Source organism: Balaenoptera borealis, assembly GCF_965194805.1.
Source record: "Balaenoptera borealis genome assembly, chromosome: 12".
Lineage (NCBI taxonomy): Eukaryota > Metazoa > Chordata > Mammalia > Artiodactyla > Balaenopteridae > Balaenoptera > Balaenoptera borealis.
The window spans coordinates 82052419-82068716 of NC_138869.1; the positions used below are offsets into that span (position 1 = coordinate 82052419).

At 36.4% G+C, this 16298-nt stretch overlaps 1 protein-coding gene across 1 annotated transcript in view; it reads right to left on the minus strand.

The window, feature by feature from the left end:
* Window positions 1-3268: 3268 nt before the first annotated feature.
* The window catches only part of CRISP1 (cysteine rich secretory protein 1), a 40872-nt gene continuing 27842 nt past the window's right edge, over window positions 3269-16298 (minus strand). Inside the window, 6 exon segments of the mRNA XM_082347675.1 lie at window positions 3269-4529; window positions 5745-5833; window positions 7968-8059; window positions 9604-9752; window positions 10932-11022; window positions 15243-15371. Of these exon segments, the coding sequence (XP_082203801.1) occupies window positions 4399-4529; window positions 5745-5833; window positions 7968-8059; window positions 9604-9752; window positions 10932-11022; window positions 15243-15371 (681 nt within the window). The 3' untranslated portion in view covers window positions 3269-4398.

Genomic DNA, 16298 nt, shown 5'->3' on the forward strand with positions numbered 1-16298 from the left:
TTCATTTCACACCTCCAGACACACAAAAGTTGAAGTGAAAGGATGGAAAAAGATACCCATGCAAATAGCAACAACAAGAGGGCTAAATTAGGAATGGCTAAATTAATATCATACAAAATAGACTCTAAATCAAAAACTGTTACTAGAGACAAAGAATGACAAAAGGATCACTTCACCAGGAAGATATAACAATTATAAACATGTATTCACCAAACATCAGAGTTCTCAAATACCTGAAGCAAACACTGAAAGAAATCAAGGGAGAGAAACACAGCCCTACAGTAATAGTAGGAGTTCAACACCCCACTTTCAATATTGGATAGAACAGACAGACATAAGATCAATGGGGAAATACAAAGAACACGCCAGCCAACAATAGCAGAATACACATTTTACTCCAGTGCACACAGCATATTTCCCAGGAGAAAACGCACATTAGGCTACAAAATGAATCTTAATATGTTAAAAAAATGAAATATTTAAAAGTATCTTTTCTGATTACACGGAATAAAACTAGAAATCAACAGCAGAAAGAAAAGTGAAAAAATCACAAATATGTGGAAATTAAACACAAAACTTTGAACAACCAATGGGACAAGAAGAAATCACAAGGGAAATCAGAATATGTCTTCAAATTATGGAAAATGAAACACAATATCCAAAAACTTATGGTTTGCAGAGAAAGAAAAACAGAGATGAAAATTTATAATTGTAAATGTTTATGTTATAAAAAGAAACACCTCAAGTCAACTAGTTAACTTTACACTTGATGGAACTAGAAAAATAAGAAACTAAATCCAAAGGTAGTAGAAAAAAGGAAATAATAAAGATTAGAGCAGAGATAAATATATTTGAGAATAGAAAAATGGTAGAGAAAATCAACAAGTTGGTTCTTCAAAAACATCTACAAAATTGACAAACATTTAGCTAGATTTGACTAAGAAAAAAGATGACAAATAAGTAAAATCACAGAAAGAAAAAGGATTATGAGAGTGTTATGAACAATAGTATGCCAAAAATTGAATTACCTAAAAGAAATGGGCAAATTCATAGAAACACACAACCTGTCAAGATTAAGTCATGAAGAAATAAAAAAGCTCCGTAGGCCTATACATAATAAAGAGAATGAATTAGTAAGCAAAATCTCCCAACAAAGAATAGCCCAGAACCAGACGTTTCTCTGGTGAATTCTACTAAATATTTACAGAAGAATTAACATGAATCCTTCTCAAACTCATTCAAGAAATTGAAGAGGAGGGATAACTTTCTAATTTATTCTGGAAAGCCAGTGTTATGCTAACATCAGAGCCATAAACAGACATTAGAAGAAAAGGGAACTACAATAAAATTTAGGATTATTTTTGAAAACATCCTCAAAAATACCAGCAAACTGAATTCAGGAGTATATTAAAAAGATTGTATGCCATGACCAAGTGGGATTTATTCCTGGAATCAAGGATGGATTAACCTACAAAAATAAATCAACTTAATAGACCACATTAAGAGAAGGAAGGGGGGAAAAACATGATCTTCTCAATTGTTGTTTCAAAAGTGTTTGAACAAATTTGACACCCTTTTGTGATATACTCAACAACTAGAATAGAAAGAAACTACCTCAACTTAATGAAGGCCATGTATTACCTTTATTACCATGAGATACTCCATGCAATACAATTGTGATATACTAAATTTTGTACTATGAGCACAATTAATAAATGACAGCTTTGATTAGAAGCAACTGTAGTGTCAGGCATCTCAATGGAAAATTGTGCATTATAAAAATAAAAAAATTAATAGCTAACACAACATGCTGGGATCTGTTAGGAATTCTGTATATATTTTCCCCTTACTTTACCCTCACAGCAACTCTACAAGGGAGGGGCTATTATTATCCCCATTTGCAAATGAGGAAACTGAGGCTCAGATATGTTATCAGGTCGTTGTCAGCAACAGCTATTCTACAAGTAATCAGTAGGTGTGGGACGAATAACCTCCCTAACACTATTATCTTTTCATTGTGTACATCCTCTTAAAGGACTGTGACCTGTTGCCAACAAAGTGTGGAGGTTGTTTTGTTTTTACTATAATCTTTTTTTTTTTTTTTAATTTTTATTTATTTATTTATTTTATTTATTTATGGCTGTGTTGGGTCTTCGTTTCTGTGCGAGGGCTTTCTCTAGTTGTGGCAAGCGGGGGCCACTCTTCATCGCGGTGCGCGGGCCTCTCACTATCGCGGACTCTCTTGTTGCGGGGCACAGGCTCCAGACGCGCAGGCTCAGTAGTTGTGGCGCACGGGCCTAGCTGCTCTGCGGCATGTGGGATCTTCCCAGACCAGGGCTCGAACCCGTGTCCCCTGCATTAGCAGGCAGACTCTCAACCACTGCGCCACCAGGGAAGCCCTACTATAATTTTTAATGCAAATCGTTTAGCTACTCTTTAGAGTAATTTTAGGATATCAATCTAACAGTTAATTTTCCTTGGCTTCAAACCAAGTTTAACGATAATATGTATATGCTGCCATCTTGTGGTCATTTTCTAGAATTACCCCTCATGTGAATGAATTTTCTAAACCCTGAGATGAATGAAGTAACTCAGCCTGGCACAGAGAAAAAAACCATGTTTCTACAGCTTTTAATTATTTCACACCAAAAGACATATTTCTATCAAACTATATGTACCTGAAGGAGTAGAACTGACAGAAAATACCCAATCAGGGCATAAGATCTTCTGGCAAAGTGTATACTAATGCCCTCACTAGTAAAGAAATCTTGCTGTTATGACCAGGTTACCAAATGCTTAGAACAATGACCCCTAATATAGGCAGTTGTCCATCTGCATATCTTGGATCATTTTATTACACATGCCTCCATTTACATCTGCAGAGAAATGAGTTTTTATTGTAGAGCTTTTTAAATTGAGAATCAGGATGTATTACCTTTTCTTATGGCATCAAATCCAAGTCATCCAGTTTGTCTTTCCTTCAAGTTTCCCTGTAATCTGGATCCATTTTTGTGCCCATTTGCTCTCCACTACAAACCCAACAATCTAATCAGGTTTTTGCCCTTAATGACGCTCTTTACTACCTTTGTTTTACAGGTTTTCTGGACATCCATTAGTATATGTACACACACACACACCTGTGTTTTTTTTTTTAAACTGAAAGCAGGTTTATTTAGAGAGATACACATTCCATAGACAGAGTGTGGGCTGTCTCCACACATGTCTGTTTTTTTTTTTTGTTGTTGTTGTTGTTGTTGTTTTGTCTGTTTTTAATAGAACAATGTATTTGGGTTTCTGAGTCCAGTCTTGACACTCCCCCTGACGGTGACCCTGGAACATACCATGAGATTTCAAGTCTAGGAGTAAGAATGCTGCTGTGTCCACAAACACTCCTGATAAGCCGTGGTCACTGGAGTGAGGTTGGGAAGTATTCAAAAAGTTGCCCTCGTGAAAGATTAATAAACAGAAACCTCAATGAAGTAGAGTCAGGAGACCAGAAGGGGAAGCTCTCATGCCCTGTGAGGAGAGCAGAGCCCAACAGGGAGATGAAAGACTCTTCTTTCTTGGCAAAGACTCATCCAATGAAGAGCCACGGGCTCTTTGTTTACTACAGCCCTCCTCACTAGGTTTCTTTAATGTTCCAATTCGGTTTGAAATGAGGGAGACAATATCCTCCGTATACGGATTACCCCTTGCATGTAATCAATGATGAATACATCTTTTGTTAAATTAAGCACTCACACGGTTTTCTTACCCTGCTTTACAAATGTGTATAGACATGGGAATGAAACAATGAGACATTTAAATCATTTCCAATTAACCAATGTTTACCTTTCAAGTAATGAGACTGGACTCTTTGTTTGCTTTGTGGATTGTTTTAATGATTGATTTAAGGTAGAAGTAAAGTTAAGAAGTGAAGAATTATTCGTGCATGTAAATTGTACAGGAAAGACAAACATCAGCGCGGTTGGAGACCTGGGAAAGCAGGGGAAGGAGTCAAACAGGGAAAGACCCTCCTTTAGTACAGGTTGCTGAATCAGTTATCCAATCCACTGAATCATGCCAGCCTGAGAACGAGACATCACATGATTTAAATATGAGGCAGGTGTTGAACTGCCTTATATTTAAATCATATTTCATTCCATATTTCATAGTTCAATCATATTTCATCAATCATATTCACCCCAGCTTTAAGAAAGTTTAAAACAATGTTACTTCACGATGTATCAGAACAGGAGTGAGGGGCACTGTCGTAAACGTACTGATGCCCATATTTGATTAGTGAAAATTAAGATCTCAGGTGTAATTAAAACCACATGAAATGCAGGGGAAACTGCTGAAGCAAAGTAAGGTCAAAGTTATGATTCAACAGCACATTACAGCTGCAAATAACAAAGGCTATTTTATCTCAGTGGGACACAGGCAACTAGCTTTGCAGAGTCGTTGAACTGACAGGTGGCTGCAGGCAGGACCTCCTCGTGTCTGTGTCTTACAATTACTGTATTCATCGTAGTAGACGCAAGGGTTCGCTGAAAGGAAGAAGCAGGGTTACCCAATATTGACTCAAAAGCTTATCTCTCATCTTCTCATGCCTCTTTGGTGAGTAAAGGGCTTAAGAGATGTATATTCTGTGTTATATAGTCAATATTATTAAGTAATACTTTTTTTCTTTTCTACTCTCATTTTACTTCTATTGCATCTTTCAATTCCATTGTAGACATTGCTTTTGTCTCTTGGATAAAAAAAACCTACCCCATTCCCTGTAGCAAAGATAATTAGTAGATATTTGATCTTTCTCCAAGTACATTTATTTTCAGAAATGAATTACTGAAAGTGATAGGAGGAGGGAAAGAAGGAGGAGGGAGACAGAAAGAGAGAGAGCAAGAGTGAGAGAAATTGGTAAAGGGAAAGAGATTACATTTTCCTTGCTTTAAAAGCAAACAGAATGACCTGGTCAGGTGAAGGAAAATAAGTTTTTTGGTCTTACAAATCTGAAGGTAAAGGATATTTTTTTGGGGCGGGGGAGGTTTGTTATTTCTCCACAAACTTATTGAAAATTATGATGTAAACATATCCCTGTGGAGTAAGGAATTATGCCTGCAGGAAGCTCTATAAAAAGAAACTTTAGCTATCTAAGGAAATGAACATGTAATTGGAACTCATTTGGTTAATACTGCATTTTAGGTAAGATTTACTTAGGAAATAAAAGGAAGTGCGATACACGGACAGTGTGATCATCAGCTAATATCCTCCAATGTGTCAGCGGAAACTTCAAAGAATAAGGATCACTCAGTAAGAAATTACCGGCGCTGATAAGTGGTCAGGCAGGTTAGGGAGGTTATGACCGGCAAGTAATCTGAGAACACTGGTAGCCTGAAAGCAAGATGTCTAACTTCAGGGCTGCAATAAGAGAGCCAAGAAACTTTTTATAGAGCAGAGAAAAATTTATACTTATATTAACATGTTATCCGAGGTGCCCATATTAGGGTGGGAACTTTAAGCTTTAGGGTGGAAACTTGAGCTTAGACTTGGACATTCTAATTTCCAATCCAATAGATTTAATCAGTGGTCTTCTGGGTCACTCTGGGGGTGGGGGAAGGGAAATCAGATAATGTTGATTTTTCCTTTGGGATGATTGAGGAAAAAGTAATAGAAAAGTACAATATTGTTACATGCTTGATTTTAAGGACACATGGCTCCCAGATCAACAGTCAAGAGTAAGCACACTGAGATGTAAAACTTACTACAAAGTTTATCTTCACAGTTATTTGGACAGTCTCCGCATGGAGTTCCCTTATTATAAGGTACGTTCTTTTTGTCAGGATCATTGCCCCTTAAAAAAGAATAAAGAAAAAAGGGCCTAATAAAATTGATGTTTGAAAAATGCATATAAAATTTCACTCACTATTGAAAATCAATTAAAATAATTTAAAACAATGAAACAATTTTTGAAAACCACTGGTAACCACTGGTATGTAATCTCTAAGAAATGTAAGATTTCTAGCCTTAGAATGAGAATAATTTATCTTTTTGAATATACCGGAGGCAACTCTGAGGTGCTAAGAATATTTAGACAATTTGCATCTCTTTGGACAGTCAAGTTCTAACAAGCAGGGGGCTTTAGAAACATTTATGATAGGACTCTGAGCCTTATTTATACCCATAAAGACTTGATAAACATTTATGTAAAAGGGCATCGTTCTTAATAATGTAAGAAAATTTTTAAGTGAGTCAAATTGGAGATGTTCTAACTTCATCTTGCCCTATGTCATGAGAATTTTGATACATGTCAGTGCCATTTGTAGAAACACATGCACTATTATAAAACATGAAAGTACAACAACATGGAAAAAGCCAAAGAGTTGGAGTTTGGGGAGAGAGAATAGATGAGAATTTCCTGTTTTGAGCCAATTTAAAATTTCAGAGAAGACGGTCGTCCCTTAGATATCCAAGAAAACAATGGGGATTATGGCTGATTTTCACTTAAATTTTTTTTTCTTTTGGAGTAGAGGAAGGTTTATTGCAGGGCCAAGCAAGGAGAACGAGTGGCTTGTGCATGCTCAAAAAACCCCAAACTCCTGATTTTCACTTAATATTACATAAAAAATAAAGTAAATATTCTAGTTGAAACAACATTCTATCTGATATATTTCTCCTTGAATGAATTGTTAAAATTTAAATTTATAAAAGAAACATTATTTAATTCAGCAAGGGGTTTTGTCAGACTCTTGGCCTCATCTTTGGCTGAGAGAATTCTCGTATTTCAGCCCCATGTATTCTACTTTTCTTTTTTGTGTTGTCAGAAGTTTGCTGCAGACCATGAGCTCCCACAAGGATTTAGTACAATTGATGCATTGTATATGCAAGGAGACCTTATTGTCTTGAGTACTAATCACACAGATAAAATCACAACAAATATTAAGTACTGAAATCAAGACATGATAAAACCAGTAAAGAGCTCACATAGAGCTATTGTATGAATATGCTACATCTACTGAATCTACAGGGATAGTGGAGACCTCATTTAAAGTGTAAATATGGTAACTTACTATGAGAGAAATCAGTTTCATTGATTCATATTGCGTATCTTTTATTGTGCTACACACATGGGAGATGGGAGTTCAATAAATACCATACTTGGAGCTCATCTTATGGAGGAAAGACTTGTGTATTGAACAAGTAAAACACAGGTAGCTGAAGGAGACATGTGCAGACTAACAACTTTCCTTAGCAGAATAACATTTAAACTGGCATTTGTAGCAAACTAATGGAGGTTTATATCCAGCTCAGAACAATCCCTGCTTTCTGATAATCACCGCTCAAGCCACACAAGTGGGTCCCTGTGGGTTCTTGCAATTACCCTTTTCTGAAGTTGACCTTGCTTCCTAACCAGAGGTGACAAGACAAAAGAGTACAGCTGTCCCTAACCAGAGCAATCAGATGATCTCTTCTTGGAATTGTTGCTCACACCTTTGGTAACATGTAAATTTAATGTCTAAAGGAAATAGATATGCCAAGACTAAAATGCTAAATACAGAAACACTTGGCTTTTTCATTTGTTCATTCTTGACACTCTACTGCATTTCTGCCCTTGCATTCTAAAAATACTCTTGCACTGTTAAAATAAATATCCTTTTTTTTTTTTGCTTAAGCTAGATGAAATTTGTTTCTCTTAACTAATGCTACTTGAAGAAGGAATAACACATAGCGAGATGACTGGTAATAGTGCCTAATTTGAACATTATATTGAGATATAGACTTATTTAGAAAAATATAAATAAAAATATGTGTGTGGGGGTGTAGTGTTTTAGGTGTTGGCTAAAAGACATTGTATCCCTAAAGTTCTTAACTGAAAAGAAATATTTATTTGAGTTTTATTTTATAATGGTTAAGAAACTAAATTAGGGAAACTAGTAAGGGAAATACATTTCTAAAAGCTATGTGAAACTAAGCTGTAAAATACATACTCGTGACAATAGTGACAAACGTAGAGATACTGAATTCCTTTACGACATGATGATATGCCACAGCCAATAAGGTAAGAAGTGGCCCAAACAACCTGTAAAGATAAGGTTATTTTATTAACAATTTGGTATTTTGCTAAATGATTACTCTCTGAATATTGTTATCCTTGATTGAAAATAAACACACATGTTTTTAGGATGCTTTGAGCATGGCTTATTAGGAAGTCCTAGAAACAGGAAGATTCCCATGTGTCTAGATAACACACATACATATGCATACTCAGTTGCCATCGCTGACCCTGACTCATTCTCTTCTTCTTATCAAATCTATATGGGATATATGATAACCTGATGAAGGCTGCTTGGTGATTATATAAAAATCAAAGCATGGAAGGAACTTTACTTAATCATCAAAAAACTGGCATGGTGGAGAGTAATGAGTTGACCTTCGAGAAAAAATTGAGTCAGGTTCAAAGTCTGTCTCTACCATTTTCTGGTGGGATGGTATTTACCAGTTTGCTTTATGTCTTGAAATTTCATTTTCCTATTCCTAAAATGGAATATAATAATATTATCTTTTACATCATAGGTATATGGTGGGGATTAAATAATAAACCTTATAAGTGTTTGGAAGAGGAAATATTAAATTACTATTCCAAAGTAATAGAGCTCATGCTCTTTTGATGGAAATAGTGGGGCTAGTCTACTTTTATCTAAAAGAAATGGAAAGTAGGAATTGACATCACACATTTGTCATATTTTTAGTTCTCTGGGTAATTATTTTGGTTTTTATCCTCTGCCTGATAACGTAAGTTATATAAATAAATGGTCTAATGCTATAACATTCTTGGATTCCTGGCACATACTGCTTTTGTCCAAGGATATCAATCTTAAAAGAAGAATGCTATTTGCTAATCTTTTACTTAGAAATGTCTGCATTGCTATACATAAGTGATTTAAGTCTATGAGTTTTAAATGTACTATCTTTGTCAGCTTTTAACATTAATCTTAAGTAGGCTTTATTTTAAGTAAATTTTATTATAGATTTTGCGGTCACATCTGAGTCTTCTGCTTTGGGGACAACAGCTGTTTTTCCATTTTTGTATTTCTTACATGTTCAATGTTTAAATCTATCCATTCTGGATGAGTTTTGTTAATTTATTTTTTACTGGAAAATAACTCACCTGATTTAGATATTCAAAGTCATTTTTGTAGAATTATTTTATTATCTACACTGAAGCCCAATGGTATTTTAAAAACATGAATCAGGTTAAATCACTTACCTGTTTAATGACTTCTACTGCATTTAAAATACAATGTAAAATTGATGATAGCTAATAAGGCTGCAGTGACATAGTCCCACTTCCCTTCTGTGTTCATCTCCTTCCACTCTTGCATTTATCAGGTTTCAGCCTCCTTTTCCAACCCCTTCCCTAGTTTTTCTCTGTCCTTGCACATACCCAGATCCCAGATACTGGTTTCCGAATATTATTTCCCACTAAAAGTAAACAAAAATCTTTAAAGGGTGTAAGTTTGCATAAAATGGATAGAATGATTTCCCATGGTTCTCATTCGCCTATTTTCCACGCATGCTTATGGTCACTTAACCAATGGGTATATTTGCCAGCACACAGTTTACCTGTGTGTAATGCTCGATCATCACGTCATCATCTGTCGGGGTCCATTCCCCATACTTGAAATATTTAGACTCACTGTACCAGATTCTGATTACGTTTGACCATGAGATAGGATAAGACGTCCGATGCATATTTTCTCCACAAAAAGTATCTGAAAGGAGGAAAAAGATCTAGGTCATACTCTACAAAATTTGGAAATACTTTATAAGGATACTTTTCGTACTTTTATTCTACAAATGTTTCACTGGGCATCCAAGCAATGTTTGATAAGAGGAAGCAAACTCAGCTCTATCTCTGCTAACAATTTTCTTTCTCACTGATGAATAAACTTGTGGTGCTCAAGTTTGCTGAGAATTTGACAGTAGGAGATGATCTGCAAGCTTGGGAATCAGATCAACCAACATCTCAGTCTCTGCCATGTCCAAGCTGATGGAGAAGGGTGAAACCAATCAGAATAACCTATGCATTGTAACCAGGCCCATGGCTTGAAAGCAGCCACACAGAGGTATTCATCATGCATAGACCTTGAAATAAATATGTGCTCATTTAACCATCCATCCTCTTGTGATGTGGGCCTTGATCAAATATGATATTTGGGAGTAAACTGCCCTTCTCTGGAGCAGGGAAGACTCACATTGCTAATTCACAGCTCGACAACATTGGGTAAAGATGCCCAATAATCTGTAAATATAGCAGGGGGACTCACATTGCTAATTCACTGCTTAACAACATTGGGCAAAGATGCCTAGTGATCTGTAATTATGGAAGTTTCATTAATATTTAAAAATATTTATAATAAACAAGTATCCTGTAAATGTTATTAATGTCTACTTGTGTAGGAGGTACTGATGGCTTTTCTGGAAACCAGCAGGGATCCACCTAATATACATGGCATGAGATGGACTCATTTTTGAGCGCCTAAAATTGTTCTCATGGGCAGCTCAGTAGAGTTGGATATAACTCACCTCTCAACTGTATTAGTGTTCCAAAGCTAAAGATAGCCCCATGGTAATATTGTAAGAAGTTGAAATAAATATACAGAGTGGAAACCTTCTAGCTATACAGCTTTCCAGCTAGTCATCTTCACATTACTGAACTCTTCTGTGATAGTGAGAGCTTTGATTCTTTTCTTTTGGTGACCAGAATCAGGAATTTGAAAATTTGAATTTCCAGATTCAAAAATTAATAATAATGAAACAGTGCAGTGGGCCACAATTCCTACCATTTATGGGGCAAATGTAAATATAGGCTAGATGACTTAACTTACCCATACCAGGTTACTTAACAATTCCTGAGAACTTTTGAGCAGAAAGGTGTGTCATATACCTACTTGTAATTCGCCTCTTAAGTGCATTGCTCTCTACCAATTCACAATCTTTTGACAACATTCTGGCATTTCTTGCAGCTTCTTCACTCCAGTTCTACAGGTGAAATACAAGCACAAGGCCTTATTAACATTTCTTTGATAAGATTCTAGTTTATTGTTTCTAAAAATCCAAGGCTAGCAATATCCTCAATTGTATTAGCTAACAATTTAAATCACAGCAACTCTCTTAAATATTTTGGTTGGAAGAGGAAGACAAATCTTTCAATCCATTGTTTTAGCCCTTGAATTTACAAAATCACAATTTGGCAGTAACATTCAGTTGTAGCTTCTCTTTCAGAAATATTAAAGAATTTGAGTAAATGCTTCCAGTAAAACAGACCAGGGTTAGAAATCCATCCCATCATTTATTAGTAGTTTTATCTCTGACACATTATTTAATCTCTTTGAATCTCAAGGTTGTACAGTTGAGATTGTACAGACAAGGTTGTACAGTTTTCCCACAATTCATACCCAATAGCTTGTTCAAAAGTTTTAATGTGATAATTTATGCAATACAACTGTGACATGATAAATCTTATGCTACATGCTCAATAAATAAATATTTCTGTGATTAGAAACATGTATGGTATTACACATCTGCATCTAAGTTATGAATAATAATAATAGCAAATCATAGCTAATACTTCATGCCAGGACCTCTTACCAATTCTATATGTATATTCTCTCATCTTTACTCATAGCAATTCTACAAGGGACGTACTGTTGTTATCCCCATCTGCAAATCAGGAAACTGAGGTGCGGAGATGTTGCATAATTTTTCAGGATAATACAACCAATAATGGCAAAAAGAGAATTGGAATCCAGGTTCGTCTGGCTCTGGAGTGTGTGCTCCTAACTCGTGATGTGTGTCAATTGTGCTAAGCTGAAGCATTTTGTTGGGTTTTTCTCCAAAGTAGATGAAAAGCAGAAAATCTACTAAAAAGAGACTAAGTTTGTATCTACAAATATGAGGTCTTTTGTGTAGAAAAGGATAACACATTTTTGTGATTTGAATGAGTCACACACAAATCAAAGGACACGGGACTATGTCCACACTAGTTATGGGACTATGTGACGGATGTTCTCCCAGGCATTCTTTCATTCTCATATTATGCACATCCACTTAAAAGACTGTCCCGATACCTGCATGCAACACATTATTACCAACAAAAGTTGTGGCCTTTCTTATTTACTACAGGCTTTCACATAAATCATTCAGCTACGCTTGAGAATAATTTTTGGATGATGCCCTAACTTAGGTTTTCAATATTTTTCCTGACACCGAAGAAGTTTCTCTCTTATATGCATAGGCTGCCATCTGTGTGAGTTTTACAGAATTACCCCTCAGGTTGATGAATTGGTTAAACTGTGAGGTCAATTAAGTAACTCATTAGCCTAGTGTCAAAGTAAAAATGTGGTTTTTTAGGGTTTGACTGTTTCATGCAAGAAAAGATGTATTTCAGTGACGGATACATCTAATTGAAAAAGTAGAGATGACATAACACATCCCATTAGGGCATAGCATCTCCTGGCAGTGGGGATACCATCATTGGACTCACGAGTATAAACTCTTGCCTATTATGACCAGGTTACCAGATAAGTAGGACTGGAACTTATCTGGTTAATTTACTGCTGATTGCTAGTTTTGCATGCATGATGCACTACCCATACCCAGATCACTTTCTGAACCGAAGCACTTATTTCCTTTTAAGCTGAGAGTCCTGCCCTACTGTCTTCTCTAAAAATTATCCTCATTGACGAGAATACTCACTTCCCTGTGGCAGCCCATATCTAACAGCAAGTAGCTGTAGTAACTATAAGTGCCATGTAACCTCCCTCCAACTCAGGACAAGGTTGTACTGAGTTGTCCTAGTTGTACAGCTTCGCATAGGATTAGCTGAGGACCCTGTTATGCCTACATCACAACCAAACTTCTTTGTATGTCCTATGTTGCTTCTCTATCTATATCCATGGTCGGTGTAAATCTGGAGATTATTCCCCAATAAGCATCATGCATGCCAATCTCCATCTCAGAGTCTGTTATCTTATTGTGTAAACTACCTGCAACATTAATTACAAACAGTCTGTAGTTCAGACCTCTTTGAGGAAGCTCTTTAGGATATTTCCTCTGATTAATGTTGGTAAGATACTAATTTTTTTGTGATAGATCCATGATTAAAATCAAAAGTAAGTATTCATGGTTATTGCAGCAAAGTTATGAATTCTGGCTTTAATAAATGGTTCTATTCAAATAAAATTCTTATCCTATGTGCAGAAACTTTTTTCATTTTTGGAAAATATCTGCCTGGCAGTTGTGATTGGCTCTTCAGCTCTACTGTAATTCTATCAGTTCCTTTCTATCTGTGCCCTATGCATTATTTATGGAAAAACTCAACTCCCATATTCCCTTTAAAATGTTACTCAGTTTTACTGGTGCACTTACTTTATCATCTTGTTGATCTCTCATACCTTTGGACCTTAGCACTTGAATATATGCATTCTGTATATTCAAACAATATGTTCTAATGTTTCCTCTGTATTCACCTTGAATCCACAATAATAAAGTCTCTGAAATCAGAGACTATATTTTCTGTTCACTCCATAACTTCTTTACTACATCCCAGCTACACTTATTTGCTCATCTGGAAACCAAGGATTTTGAACCCTGTTTGTCCTAAGGAAGGTAAAGAGTTAAGAGCAGGTGCCTGGAGCTGGCCATTTGTGTTTGAATCTGTACTGATCCAGTACTTAGGACTTTGGATGAGCTACCGAATTTCTCTGAGGTTCAGATTCACTATCTGTGAAACAGAGATGATAGTATCATCTACATCATAAGATGACTGAGAGAATTAAATGAAATAATGCAATACCGTTCTAGAAGACTGCCTGCCAATCAATAGTAAGCACAATATGCATGTTAGCTACAACACTCACAATGCAAGAATGCCTATGCTACTATTGGCTTTTATTGTTTTGGATTCTAAGATGACCAAGAGATAAATTTCAAAATCATTTTTCTCGTCACTAGCTTCCTTCCTTTTTGTCATTTGCATGAGGAAGCTGTCTCTTAGAATCACTTCCCATAGCCTGCATTATTTCTGACCCTTGTTCCTCTAAGCCAGTCCAGGGCTAAAGAGCCAGGCTTACGATACCAAAAACCTGAGTGATACTTCCGGTATATAATATAGGTGAGGCTAATCACCTAATACACCCGAGTAGTCCCTAAATCTGTTTTGTTTGGCAGCACCTAGTCTGCTCACGCAGCAGGTTTATAGTGGAAAGGCAATTTCTCTTTTCTCTTATGGGATGCAAGGAAACTGGGAAATAGATTTGCCAATATTTGTTCATCTGGCTGCACCACCTGGCTTAGAACCTGGACATCTTTTTTTTTTTTATTATTATTATTTTTTTATTATTATTTATTTTAATTTTTAAAATTTATTTTAATTTTTTATTTTTTTTAAGAAGTATTATTATTATTTTAAAGTATTTATTTATTTATTTATGGCTGTGTTGGGTCTTCGTTCTGTGCGAGGGCTTTCTCTAGTTGCGGCAAGCGGGGGCCACTCTTCATCGCCGTGCGCGGGCCTCTCGCTATCGCGGCCTCTCTTGTTGCGGAGCACAGGCTCCAGATGCGCAGGCTCAGTAATTGTGGCTCACGGGCCCAGCTGCTCCGTGGCATGTGGGATCTTCCCAGACCAGGGCTCGAACCCGTGTCCCCTGCATTGGCAGGCAGATTCTCAACCACTGCGCCACCAGGGAAGCCCGAACCTGGGCATCTTGATTCTCAGAGAGTGTCTTAGCCTCTGGGCTGCTGCTCAATGAAGACAGCTGTGAAATGCCTCTGTAATTTATGAAACAAGGTCTGCTACATGGACGATACTGACCGGCAGCATCATCTAGGAGCTTGGAGTGGTCCCCATCCCAGACCTCCTTAATCAGACCTCAGAGAGTGGGGTCCAGGGACCTGTGCTTTACCAAGTGCTTCAGCTGATTCTTAAGCACGCTCAAGTTTGAGAAGCACTGTCTTAGGGTCCGTTAAGAGTGAAATTAGTCTTTCTGCGTTGGAATTGTGGCTCTGTCATTTACTAACTCTATGAGTTGGGGAAAACTACTTACCTTCTCTGTGCCTCTGTTTCTTCTGCTGCTGCATGATAGGTTTGTTTGTGAAGACCAAACTTTTAGTATATGGAAAGCAAATAGAACTTAATAAAATCTCAGTAAACACCGTTACTATTATTGGCATTGTTGTGGTTGCTGTTTAATTAATCTTACCATTTTTAGCATGTTGCTGGCTGGTGGAAATACTCCCCTCCTGAGGGTGTTATGTACAGCCACTATATCTTCTTGGACAGTTGCCAGTTCTGTAAGGAGTGTATCATATGGAACTTTAGGTGGTTTTGCCTGTTACCAGAAAATTATTAATTAGTCTTACTTCTTTTAAGTGGAATTTGTAATGCATAGTATATTACTTGTAGACTTTGTGACATGAATTTATAATTGATGTTGAATGAATAGTGATCAACAGCATTTTTTAATCTACAACATCTCAGTATATTAGTCTCCATTTCTCCGGTGCTGGTTTTGAGGACTTCTGAACGTCAGCCTGACATTATACAAGTCTATAGAACAGTGACTGTTCTGGTTGTGACTGGTTTTCTTCAGATTTATGATTGGTATTTTGGACCATGTTGAAGCATTTTATTGGGCAATGTGAACCACAGTGGAAGATGTTTTGATAATATTACACCTTTTACTGACCGACTTCCCTTCCTTGGCTCATTCTTCACCCCACCTCCTACAAGCCTTCTCTCTGCTTCCCAAATAAACACTTGCACTTGAATATTATTTAAAGGTATGTGTCTGGGAGAATCTAAAAGATTCATTATTGAGTACAAAACCTCTAATATCTTCAACCCAGGTTCTGCATCTCTGTCTTATTCATATGAGAAAACATTGATATTTGTATCAGTATGTATACATACAAAATAGAATTCAAAAAAATTTTGTAATATGGAATTGACAATAAAAGTTTTGTTTATTTTATTATTTGTTAAAAAAAAAAAATAGAATTCAAATCAACTACAGTCTAGAATTTGTGACCGTTCTTTTCATTTGTTTACCTTTTATCCTGTAACTCACTAAGAACAATGCATGGCCTTAATATTTTGGGTTAGCATTAATTTTTATAAAGAGCATCTTCTTTTGTGTGTGTGTGTGTGTGTGTGTGTGTGTGTGTGTGATATATCACATGCGTTTCATACTACTTTTTTAAAGTGACAAAGCTTATGTAGTATAATTTGAGTGGTTATCTATCTATTCCTCAGCTAC